The sequence below is a fragment of the Pristiophorus japonicus genome, chromosome 6 (assembly GCF_044704955.1).
Source record: "Pristiophorus japonicus isolate sPriJap1 chromosome 6, sPriJap1.hap1, whole genome shotgun sequence".
NCBI lineage: Eukaryota > Metazoa > Chordata > Chondrichthyes > Pristiophoridae > Pristiophorus > Pristiophorus japonicus.
The window spans coordinates 101175-113990 of NC_091982.1; the positions used below are offsets into that span (position 1 = coordinate 101175).

The following is a 12816-nucleotide window of genomic DNA, read 5'->3' on the forward strand; positions in this document are numbered from 1 at the left end:
ACCCGAGACCCGCTCCCCGCCCCGACCCGAGACCCGCTCCCCCCCGCCTCTCTCTTCCCCCCCCCCCCCCGCTCTCTCTCCCTCCTCTCTCTCTCTCTCTCTCAGCGGCATGAACGGCTGCAGAATTCTCCCTGGCTGAAGCACTTTCACACAGGTAGGAAGATGGTTTATTTAATCTTTTCTTGGCTTATAAATGTTTATTCAGGTTGGATTTATTTGTATAATATTTGTAGAAGTATAAATAAGGATTTATTGTCGAATTTAATGAGTTCCCTTCCCCCCCCCACCTCGTTCTGGACGCCTAATTTGTAACCTGCGCCTGATTTTTTTAATGTGTAGAACAGGTTTTTTCAGTTCTACAAAAATCTTTACTGGCTCCATTCTACTTTCGTTTGGAGTACATTTTCACTGTGGAAACTTTCAAATCAGGTGTCAGTGGCCGGACACGCCCCCTTTTGAAGAAAAAATTCTGTTCTAAACTAGAACTGTTCTACCTGACTAGAACTGCAGAAAAAAAAACGTGGAGAATTGCGATTTCTAAAATAGTCCGTTCTCCACCAGTTGCTCCTAAAAATCAGGCGCGAATCATGTGGAAACTTGGGCCCAATATGTTGGTGATTAATCAAAACAACACATTAAGTAAGATGTACTGAATTTTATTGTTAAATCAGAACCAGGCAGTATTGATTTTAAACAAACAGAATTGTATAAAATAGCTAAGCTCCATAGCCTAAACTATGATGTGACAACTTTGGAATAGAATGGATGCATTTACAATATAACTAATGTCAGTTCAAAGCAGCTTTGCTTTGCACCTACACTGCAGTTATAGTGTGACTGCTGCCTTAATAAGGAGCCAGGGCCTGGATAGACACTAAAATGAAATAGAATGAAACTCCCTGAAGGAAGAAGTCTTCATTTTGGAGTCCATTCAAGCCTGAACACACAATTTTACGCAAGTTTAGTGTCAGTCTGAAGCTGAAATTGCTTTGTACCAATCCTAAACTTGTACCGTAAAAGTACCCTGAGATCCAGCAGTATCACATTTTCTGAGGTAAAAACTATTACCAGAGCCCAATCACTTCATATTTCATGGCTGTGCATGTCATGTAAGGTGTTCTTTTACAATGTGCAAATTTTAGTGATGTATTTATCAGCGCATCATGTATCAAACATGTTAGAATCCAGAACAAATATTTCCTAAATATTTCAGTAATTTTGCCTATTAAATAAATTACATATTTTACAGTCAATTATTATCTTCACAGATATGTGCAAATAGCAAGGTTCAGGAAAACAAGTGGAAAACACAATGAGGCTGAAACTCCTGGGTGGGAGAAGGTGCAACTTGAGAAAGTCACTCACATTTTTCGGTGGAACCCAGATTGGCTCTGTTTTCTAAACACCAATCAAAGGGCAGTCAGGCTACCACTTACCCCCACTCATATTCACAGTTAGTTTTGGGGAGTCTATCTGGGGGCTTTCTAGGCTATCCTCGGAATTTGAAATATAAAAGCTCTTTCGACCTAACAAAAACCACGCCTGTTGAGAATAGGCTTAGGGGTCAATTTAGACTTTTGGGTGGTCGACTGGCAGAGCTCGCTGGTTGACCACCCATTAGGGCTGCAAAAAGGCAGCCATGATTTTGAGACTCCCACCTCATTTACATGGCACCAAACGGGCATCCTGATGTAGCTTGCTAGATGTAGGATGGTCAACATCAGGCTGGGGTGGCTAGCAGCAAGGTTATTACATTTGGGGAGGGGTGCCAGGGGGTCCCCAAGCCAGCAGCAGCCCAGATTATTTGGAATCATCTTTGCTGGGCTTCTTCAGCTCAATCGCTCGTGGAACTATCAGCAAGTGCACAACTCTCCCCTAAAATGGCAAGATAGAACACTGAAATTAATAATAATAAAAGGGACCATCCAGTGTTAGGCCCCTGTTAAAATTCTAGCAGGCAGATCATCAGCATTTAAAGGGGATGAAGTCGATCAACTTCATTTTGAGGACTTTACCCATCTTCCGGTTACCACCAATTTTGTGAAATTAAATTTGACCCCATAGATTCTATTATGGGCCTACCTTATGACTGCAACCTTTTTGTTTCCTGCGGTTATAATTTCTTTTTACCTACTTGCTGCATCTCGCAAGGTACCACTCCAGTTTTCCCACACTTCATTGGGGCAAATGTCTCCTATGCACCTCCATAGGTGTGGGCTGCCATCCCAAACATTAAAATCACCCCATTCCTGGAAATTTGGCCAGTGTCACAGGCCTGGCCAGTCAGTGGAGGGAAGTCTCGCCCCGCCCCACTCCACTTCTGGTGGTAGACTGCAATACCAGCAATTTCAGCCCCAATAGCTTCAGAAGTTTTAATACTTATAGCATAGATTTCATGTCATCTATAAAACATGAAAACCTATGATCAACATACTAAATTACATTTAGACAATAGTGCAAAAAAGTTGAAGATTTTCACTGCAAACAAGAAGTTAAAGTGGAACTATCCTTAACTTTTTCAAGGTTCTCAACTGTGTTGATAATAGCTTCTATTTTCTCCTGCTCCAGCACATATGAAGCATTATTTTTGAATTTGTTGAGCAGTGATTCTCTAGAGAGTGGATTTCTCCAGTGTCCATAGAAGGTGTCACATTTTCCACTGAGCACATCTCTGTTCTTGAGGACCAGAACCACTTCTCCGTACATCTTGTCAAAACTGGCCAAGTTATCTTCAGGATGCTGAAGCTCCACTTTGTTGAGTAACTCATTGAGATCATCTCGTTGGAGTTTACTTTCACTGAATGATTCAATGCTCACATCTCCATCCAACAATGCAGAGCATGCATTAAACTGGAAGGAATGACGAGCCTCATGTTCCGTCTTTGGGAATGGCCTGTTGATGTATCGGGAAATAGGAACGCGCAGAATGATTCTTTCAATCATGGAGGGTGAAAAGGCACCATCATTGGCAGTCACCAACTGCCGAACTGAGGCAGCGGCATCTACCACCCAGTGCATGCCCAGATGAGCTGGGAAGCGCTTAAATGCAATGTCTTGGTCCTCTAGCAGAAAACGTGTCTGTTCAAGTGGTGCTATCTCCTGAGGTTGATAATCACCATAGAAAGCAGAAAATCCAAAGCAGCCAGGGGTATTGTCGAGAATTTTAGCATTTCCCTCCATTCCTTTAGAGGCAAGGAGGGCTGCCTCAAACCCCAGCCGTGTGGCATTGCCAATATGGATAGGTTTTGCCTGAGTGGCTGCATTGGCCATTGGTGCCCCTGAGAGTGAAGCTGCAATAGCCAGGGCATTAATACACTGATTGGGGTTCAGTGATAGCAATTTAGCTATGGCTGCAGCACTGCCCATTGTCCCAACCACACTGGGAGGGTGGAACCTGTTAAATAAAAAAAAATATATATTCAAGTATCTGATATTTTTGCTTATTTCTTGCTATTGCACAGAAACACTTTAATCCAACAAAATCAACAGTTTTGTTATGATTAATACTTCTACAAAGTTATTTTTTTTTTAAAGAGGTCAGATCCTCTGCTAAAGCTTCCAAGTGACCTCACTGCCCATTAATCAGCTATTTATATAAATGCTCTTAATGAATTGGAAGAAAACCCAGCACTTTTTGTGGATTCAACCCAGATGTTAAAATGTATTACCGAGGTTGTTTTATGCTGTTTCATTGGCCTGAATTCCGTGATAAGAATAACAGCGAGGCAATTAGCACTCACCATTATTAAGGAGTAGATCGGACAGCAATCATCGGCATCCGCACATGTGCCGTTCAACACAGAAATTAGGAATTTGCTCTGCTTCGCTTCACCGGTACCTCACCAAGAGGCTCGGCATTCAAACACATGAAGAGCGTAAACATAGAAACATAGAAACATAGAAAATAGGTGCAGGAGTAGGCCATTCGGCCCTTCGAGCCTGCACCACCATTCAATGAGTTCATGGCTGAACATGCAACTTCAGTACCCCATTCCTGCTTTCTCGCCATACCCCTTGATCCCCCTAGTTGTAAGGACTACATCTAATTCCTTTTTGAATATATTTAGTGAATTGGCCTCAACAACTTTCTGTGGTAGAGAATTCCACAGGTTCACCACTCTCTGGGTGAAGAAGTTTCTCCTCATCTCGGTCCTAAATGGCTTACCTCTTATCCTTAGCCTGTGACCCCTGGTTCTGGACTTCCCCAACATTGGGAACATTCTTCCTGCATCTAACCTGTCTAAACCCGTCAGAATTTTAAACGTTTCTGTGAGATTCCCTCTCATTCTTCTCAACTCCAGTGAATACAAGCCCAGTTGATCCAGTCTTTCTTGATATGTCAGTCCCGCCATCCCGGGAATCAGTCTGGTGAACCTTTACTGCACTCCCTCAAAAGTTGCAGTAATTGCCCACTAAACACACCAGAAAAATGTAGGGCTTGTCCATTCAAGTCTTAGTGAATTTTTAATGGGGTGGTTGGTCTTAATGACTGCCAAACATCCTCTCTGGCATTGAAAATTTACTTTTGCAATCAGGTGTCTCATTCCTTCAAATTTTAATTATTGTTGAAGCTTTAAAAAATAATTACTTTTTAAACTTTTTCTTTCTGTCTCTTATCTCTCAATCACATTTTTCTTTCCCTGTCTTTATTTTGCATGATTTGGCATGAATATTCTAATTTACACTTGCTGGTTCAGACTCTGTGTTGCAGTAAGGATTCATCAATCTGATTGGTTAAGGAGATACACCATTACTTGCCCTGTTCACACAGGTCCCAGATCCCCTGTGGAGGCACCGCGCTGTTTTGGAATTCGACCGGGGAGCGCCATTTGTTCGCCGCTAGCCGCTAAAATCCAGCCCGACATCGATCGTTCAGGTAGATATCAATATTTAGGTGTAGCTTACTGCTTCAACTAGCATTAGAAAAAACAATAACCTGGATCTAGAGACAAAACTAACAGAAATCAAGTCTACCCTTTCTGTCAATCTGGAACCAAACACTAACACTCACATTTATCCTAAAGTACCAGCCAAGAACTTTATTTTTTGGCGTTATTTCGGTGGAAAAAAAGGTCGTTAATCGCAAATAACATCAAAAAACAGTGATATCGTTATTTGGGAAAATTATTTATACATATATCTTTTATGTACCGGGAAAAAGTTGTTCCTCGTGCAACTGTATTGAAAAAAAGACTCTAAACATATTAACCAACAGTTTGATCTAAGGGACTAACTATTTTTACTGCACTTTTCTTTGACAGACAGGCATCCATCCCGCCGCCCACCCCCCCGACATGTGCTGCACTTTTTTGACTGACAGGCAACAAGCCCCACCCCTATCAAGCTCCGCCCACCGTCCCCTCCCGGGCCTCGAATTATTCTGTCCACATGCTGCCGAGAAGCAGAACCTGAGACCCGAGACTCTGGTGATTCCCTCACCGACTCACTCCATGCCTCACCCCACCTCCCGGACTCGCAGGGCCCGACTCACCAACTCCCCCTCCACGCCCTCGAGGACTCCACTGACTGAGCTACTGATTCTCCCCTCCAACCAACAGAGACGCTGATCCACCGACCAAGCTGATGATCCTTTGACTGCGTTTGCTTGCTTTGTAGTGTTGCTAGAAGTACATCCACATGGGTATTCATTTCTAGTACAACAGTGTGATATTATTCCTCCTCTCTCCAACTCTCTGTAGCGGTAGTAGTGATTAATGTTTCTGCTCTCCTCCTCTCCCTCTGGATGATGAATTGTAGTAGTAAGCCCCTTCCTCCTCTTCCTGGGCTGTTCACAGGGTTTCTCCAGGCCTCAGGCAGGAGCTAAAGCAGGAGCTCCTTCTCTCACTGCACCAAGCTCCAAATGATTAGGCCACGCCTCCAACAGCTGCACAACTCTTTTGGGGCAAACGTAAACATTAAATCATGTGCCCCCCAATCTGGGGGACACTCCAAACATTTCCCAAGGCCCTTTTTTTTTGTATTTTTGTAGGTTTTTTTGGGGGCCCTAAAACCATAATTTACAAGTGCCCCCTATAAAGGGGTGGGGGGGGGGGGGACACTAAAACCGGCATTTAAAACAAATTAAACTTTAAAACATATAAAATCAAATTAAAATTTGGTTGCCAGGAGTAATAATGCACTCCAGTCCCTCCGGTGCCCACCTCTCGCGGAAGGCCGCGAGCGTACCGGTGGACACCGCGTGCTCCATCTCCAGGGACACCCTGGCGCGGATGTACGCACGGAAGAGAGGCAGGCAGTCAGGCTGAACGACCCCCTCGACCGCCCACTGCCTGGACCGGTTGATGGCACCCTTGGCCGTGCCCAGGAGCAGTCCTACGAGGAGGCCCTCGGAACTACCCGCTCCCCTCCGCACAGCGTGCCCAAAGATCAGGAGTGTGGGACTGAAGTGCAGCCAGAATTTCAGGAGCAGCCCCTTTAAATAGTGGAACAGGGGCTGCAACCTCACACATTCAGTAAAAATGTGGAACATGGACTCTTCCAGACCGCAGAAATTGCAGGAGGCCTGGGAGCCCGTGAACCGGCTTAAAAATTTATTGCACGGGGCTGCTCTGTGCACCACCCTCCAGGCCAAGTCCCCGATAAATAGTGGGAGGACTCCCGCGTAGAGTGCACTCCATCGGGGACCCCCGCCTCCTCCGGACGGCAAGATGGTAGTACAACGGTGTGAGCTGTGTTTTCATACTTCCAGGTGCTAGATTTCTGGTGCTTGATTAGTACTTGATTTGTAGATGTCAAGTGAGGTGTCCATCGATACAACCCAGCAATTGTCCATCGATACAACCCAGCAGTTCAAGAAAATCTTCACAACTATGGAGTTTGATACCTATGAAGAGTTTACTTTGAAATTGGAGGAGTTTCAACAGGTACCTGTTGAAATACTTGCTTCTGTATTTTGTGCCTGTTGTGTTCAGCTGCAGGCTATGTGTTATCGTACATTTCTGGCAAAAGTCTTAAATTTCCGCAAAACTCAACTCTCTTTGCTTTTCGCAGGCGAGTGGGATCCTCTTCTATAAAGCAACCTCACACACACTGACAAATAAGAAGAAGAAACGGAAGGTGCCAATCCCCGACTGGTTCGTGTACACTTTTGTGAAACTGTGCTGTGTCCACTACAGGCAGCCACACATCTAATCAACTGGGATTAGACCAAATCAGCGGTGAGTGTTAATACATCTACATGCTTACTGTGGTGTTCCCCAATCTATTGTGTTTCAGGTACCTCCCAATGGGATGCGAGGCCATGCTTACTTTGGCCTGCAGGAGCAAGAAGATGAAACTGTGTATCACATTGTCCCACCTCGTGTACACATCCCACCTACTGTGGAAGGAGTTCCTTCCATTTACCCTACCAGGAGGCATCTCAGTCCAGAGGAAAAGCATCATGTGGCGGACTTGGTCAAGCTCCAACTTCAAAATAAGCAGTTGAAGAAGTACATTGAGCAGAAATTCAACAAGGTCACAACACTGACTGACATCAGGAATATCAAGGCACAACTGAAAGCTGGGAATGGAAGCATGGCTGCTGTAATAGCTGCACTGGAGCATGTCGCAGAGATTGGGCAGGTGCACATTTGCATGGAAGGAGATGACATCAACTTCTTTGTCATCGCAACAAATGAAATGCAGTCCGGGTTTCAAGAGTTTCCTGAAATGTTGTTCATTGATGGCACCTACAAGATAAACAAGCACGGTTATCCCCTCTACCAAATCATGGTGCAGGACGGCAGTGGCAGAAGCCGGGCTGTCTTCTATGCCTTTGTAAAGAACAAGACATCTGAGATGCTAAATAACATTGTTGAAGTACTCGTAACACTGATGGGATCCAGCATTGATCATGTGAAGACTATCAAACTGGATAAAGACATTAAGGAGATAAATGCTGTCAGGAAGAATTTCCCAGGGGCCACCATTCTGCTATGTCTGTTCCATATCATGATAAACCTAAAGAGGAAGATCAGCAGCTACGTATTACGCAACTCCATCAAGGAGATGTTGTTCCGGCTCTGCAAAGAAATGGTTCATGCCAACACCTGTAAGATTAGACACTTTTCCAGAAGGCACAGAAAGAGGCCACAAACAAAAGAATGATTAAATTGATTTAATACAAGCTTTTGGGATTTACTGGACAAAGGGAGAAAAAGGACGCCAGCCTGGGGCAGGTGGACTCATCACCAATTAAGGACAATCTCTGCGGTTGACAACCATACTGGTTTTATGCATAGAAACAATGGGTTTGATATAAACCCACAGAAAAGCCCCTGAACTGATTGGCCGGAGGGGGATAACAATTCTCTCTGGAGACTCCAAGTCTGCAAGGAACCAGAACAACAAAGGGACCCCCACAAGGTGTACATTTTTGGAGAATGGGGTACTTAAGATAAGGAGTTATCTTTTGCCCTGTAGATTCCGTGTGCAAATTGGGGACATCCAGGTCCATCATCACAGTCAGTCAAACAGATCACCACAAACAACGTATCGATCCAAGCACATTATCAGAAACCACAGCTCAGTGGGGGTATTATTCATAAAATGTATATAAGTATCCGAGCTAGAAGCAGCTCAGAAGCAAAGTACAGAAGCAAATGGAAAGGAACGAACTCGGAAGGAACAGAACTGAAGAGAACGACCAGAAGAGGGATCAACCGGTCATGGAACCAACGACCACGAACCTACAATCTACGATTACAGTAAAATAGGATTTGGGCCTGCTTTAGCCAAGTGGGGCTTTTTAGGAGCCCACTGTAGTGAATAGTGTTGCAGCCTGGGAAAATTGTTTAGAAAAATGGACAAGCCAGTAATGCAGGTGCAGTCTAGGTAAAACTCAGATGTTAAATTGTTTTTGCCTTACAACAACTCGCAAGGTCAATCATATAGCAGCTTACCTGCAAGAGGATGTGGTATCAGATCTAAGTTAAGGCTTGTGGTCAGGCAAGGTGTTCAATAACAGGAAGCTTAGGCTGTTGCTTCTTAACAGAAAATGTAAAGTCCCTAATTTGTCCAAACTGTAAGATTTGACCAATGACTATCTTTGACCGAAAAAGGTCAGGTAGATGGACAATGAATGTATACACCTACTTGCTTTCTGTCTAACTGCTATGCAGTTCAGTGAGTCTTTGAGAGTGCTGATGACCATCCTGACCAGTAGTAAAACGGAGTGCTTCACATTGATGCTGGCCTGGCTCTGGACCTTTATTCACATGTTCGAGGGAGGAGAAGAACTGCTGAGCCGACCAGGCAGCCCTCGCAGCAGACTGTCACCCCGGGGGCTACCCGATGCCTCACCTGGCCAAGCATAAGAGACAGTTACTGCACGACCCACGCATTTCGTAACACGTGTAAGCTTTGAGGACTCTGGTCAATCTCCACTCCAGACATTTGAAGACTGCCAATTGATATCTATCAAGCAAATAGGCCGCTCAAAGGGGTCTATAGGCTGGGGACATTTCAATAGGAGGAAATGGCCACGAGGACATGACCCAACTAGCTGCAACCTTTGTCACCTGACTGATCTGCCCAGCCACCGGAACACCAAGCCCCAGGTTTTATGGGTGCAATGTAAGCGCGGATGCACACAGCTGTTTCACCTTTGTCCCGCTATGACTCCAGACACGTGCTAGTCATGTTTGGAGAGTTTTGTGCAATGTAACTTGTTTGTCTTTTATTGTCAATAAATGTCATTACATTTTTTACATTACTTCCGTGTCATGTGGATTGCACTTGGACTGGGCTAAGGCCCTTTGGCTGGGGGAGGGATGTACTTGGACTGGGGTAAGGCACTTGGATTGGTTGCGGTAAGGCACTTTGGCTGGGGGAGGGATGCACTTGGGCTCGGGTACGGGACTTTCATTGGGGAGGCATGCATTTGGACTGGGTGGGGTAAGGCACTTTGGCTGGGGGAGGCATGCACGGACTGGGGTAATGCACTTCCGCTGGAGGAGGTATGTACTTGGACTGGGGTAAGGCACTTTGGCTGGGGGAGGGATGTACTTTGGCTGGCCCTTGCTGTCTTCTGGGGAGCTCTGTCCTCTGTGCTTCAGGAAGTCAAAGTGCATCAAGTTACAGTTTGCAAAGTTAGTGAGACCTTGGGATGGGCGGATCCAGTGACACATTCCTATAAAACTTCAGGGTGTGGCTTATCCTCCAAGGGGACCAATCAGAAATAAGGGGTGGAGCCTCTTGGCCATTTTTGCAGTACAAACAAGTACGTCCTTGATCTAATCGGCGACAACTCTCGAAGTTGCTGCACCGATGTTTTGAGTATAATGTCAGAATCTTACCTCTTCGGGATGTTGTTCGCCTCTTGAGAGAAGCGCATTAACCTGCCCTGAATTTCAATGCCCACATTAAAGGCCAACAGGAGGTCAAGACCACTAGCTTTGGAGTGAGCAGGCAACATCTGAGCAGCCGCTAGGAGGGCGGGCAGTACAGCTCCCGAGGGATGGGTGGCAGGGTGCCACGTATCATCGAAATCCATCGAGTGGACCTGAGGGGGAATAAGAGACAACACTCGGATTATCTCTATGGAAACAACAAATGGACAGAAGTATGCGATGCGATGAGAAGGAGAGTTATATTATTAATAGCTGTCTGTTACTTGTTTGGTTTGGGAAGTCCAACTGAAAGACACGCGAAAGTAGATAGAGTACAAATATCTCACCGCGACTCCATTGGCGAAAGCAGCCAGAATGGGAGAAAGTTTTAATCCTTTGCGTCCATACACCGAGCTGACTGGGTCTGGGGCAAACGTTTGCTGTTTAGAAGGAAGAAAGGGGAACAGGTTAAAAAATATGAAACTGGACGGCTTACTTGAAGAAAATGTCTGTGCGGAGTCAGCTGGCTTAGACGGTGCCGAGCACTGGCAGAATCCGTGTGCCATCATTGTATTTTGTAGCTTGGAGCTGCCAATCCGTGTGCATTGGCGTTCCATTGAAGTCAAAGGGAATAAAAATCGGGAGCGATGTAAACCGGGCTGGCGATTCGCCATCGCCCGTTTCACAATCTCACAGTCAAAAATATCCCCTTAAATTTATCCCGCAAACTTTGGGAATCAGCTTGAAACGCTCTCCAAGTTAGTCAGTCGCGTTTACATTGATGTCACTCAAACCATCTTACATAAACACGAAAGTGACTGCATAAACGCAGCCTAAAATGAACGTACGCGATGCGCAGTTGTGTTTGAAGCCTGAGAGGGCTGTTATGTTTAAAGCGGACTCCATTACTTTTGTTGCCTGGCGGAAAATGACACGGATATTAATGCAGGAATACAAGTGCTGCTGGCCAATGCAGCAGGAAGTACCCGTTCAGCACGGAGTGTATATGTTTGAAATTAACTCATGTGTACCTTACCTGGCAATAATTGAGGCAGATATCAAAAACATGGCTGGTGCTGCCCAGGACCCCAACTCCAATGTTATCCAGGATCATGCGTTTACTCCGCTGTAGAACCGTATCTGAGAGATGGTCAGCTTTAACCCCAGAGAGAAATGAGCCGAAACTGCTTGTTACCGTCTCTTTGAAATCCGGTGCCTCGAAAGCTAACAGAAAAAATACAGTTGTTATAATTGTTTGTGTGTGAGAGGTTTCTTTGTGAAAACACATTCACTTGAAACCTTCCATACTCTCCCCCAGAACTGTTCTATAAAACTGTAACAGGAAAAAAAAACTCTCACTTGGAAATAGATGAGACATTTCCCCGCCAAGGTGATCATACTCTCGCATGTTAACTTTGAAAGGAAAAATAACACAACCGGTGTCATATTTTTTGTTTCTAGATTTTATTATAGAATCCGAGAGACGGGCTGAAATAATCTAACCGATTTATCCAACAACTAGTCACTTTCATTATCGACCTGCCGCTCTACAAATGTATCTGGAATTTGGTTCTACTGGAAGCGCGATTGAATAGTTTGAACGATTTCAACACGATTTTTAGCGCAGTCTTTGAGTTGAAGCAAGCAGTACTGAGATTCGGTACGATCCTTCCCACCTTCAGTGTCACAGTTGCACTGTACACCTGACTCCAGAAGGGAAGCGTACACGAATGGATAAACAGTGAGCCTTTTATTGTAATATATCAGACAGAAACCAGGCAGGAGGATATTTACCTTCGCGGGAGATTTTATGGTACAGCCGCTTTCCAACTGTTAAGCAGGACTGCATTTTCTAAAACGGAACAGAATGAATCAGTGTTAGCAATTAACCTTTAAAAAGTACAAATATATAACAACCAATAAAAAGGATTACAAATATGGAAAATGTAAAATTAATTTTTCAAAGCTACAAAAATATCTACCTGCAGTTTGGAAAACATTGTGGTGCTTTTCTCTTTGCAGCTGTACTTGCGATGGGAATAATTTTTACTGAGAGAATTGTCTAATTGTACTCTCTAGAACTGGAGATTTATATAGCATCTCGGAGCTGGCGAGCCGAGACACAACGTCACTCCCCTACTCTCCACTCCCACCACCAGTCAGGGTCAGGCGTTATTGTCAAAGATTTCCATAATTACAATCGATTGGAACTTCCCTGGTTTCGTCATTGGTCAATCAGAAAGGACTACATTTACACAAGTCGCCCATTGTTTCATTTCCAGTCAATCTCTCCTACTTTCCAACAATTACAGGAAATAATGGGGTGGTACCCAAAGTGGTCGTGTTTTACACCCCGTCCGATTTGCTTTTCTGTTGACTTCAACGGGTGGTGTATAAAACGGGCTGCCCACCCCCAACGTCTTTAAGTGTAAATAGTACTTAAAAATCGCAACGGCATTAAACCACAGTTTCTGCCTCAATTTCT

At 44.7% G+C, this 12816-nt stretch overlaps 1 protein-coding gene across 1 annotated transcript; it reads right to left on the reverse strand.

The window, feature by feature from the left end:
• Positions 1 to 640: 640 nt before the first annotated feature.
• LOC139265516 (cis-aconitate decarboxylase-like) lies at positions 641 to 12402 on the reverse strand. The gene is made up of 6 exons (XM_070882533.1): positions 12314 to 12402; positions 12126 to 12183; positions 11368 to 11555; positions 10679 to 10771; positions 10299 to 10504; positions 641 to 3394 (listed from the first exon to the last, which is right to left on the reverse strand). The coding sequence occupies exons 1-6, from the start codon at positions 12329 to 12331 to the stop codon at positions 2476 to 2478; spliced, it is 1482 nt and encodes a 493-aa protein (XP_070738634.1). The 5' UTR covers positions 12332 to 12402; the 3' UTR covers positions 641 to 2475.
• Between the last annotated feature and the right edge of the window lie 414 nt (positions 12403 to 12816).

Bases quoted from the DNA above. Each gene is read 5' to 3' on its own strand.
- LOC139265516 (XM_070882533.1), bottom strand. The intron at 11,556-12,125 runs GTAAATATCCTC...TTTTTCTGTTAG, and splicing joins CCATAAAATCTCCCGCGAAG to CTTTCGAGGCACCGGATTTC. The intron at 3,395-10,298 runs GTAAGATTCTGA...TTTATTTAACAG, and splicing joins GCGAACAACATCCCGAAGAG to GTTCCACCCTCCCAGTGTGG.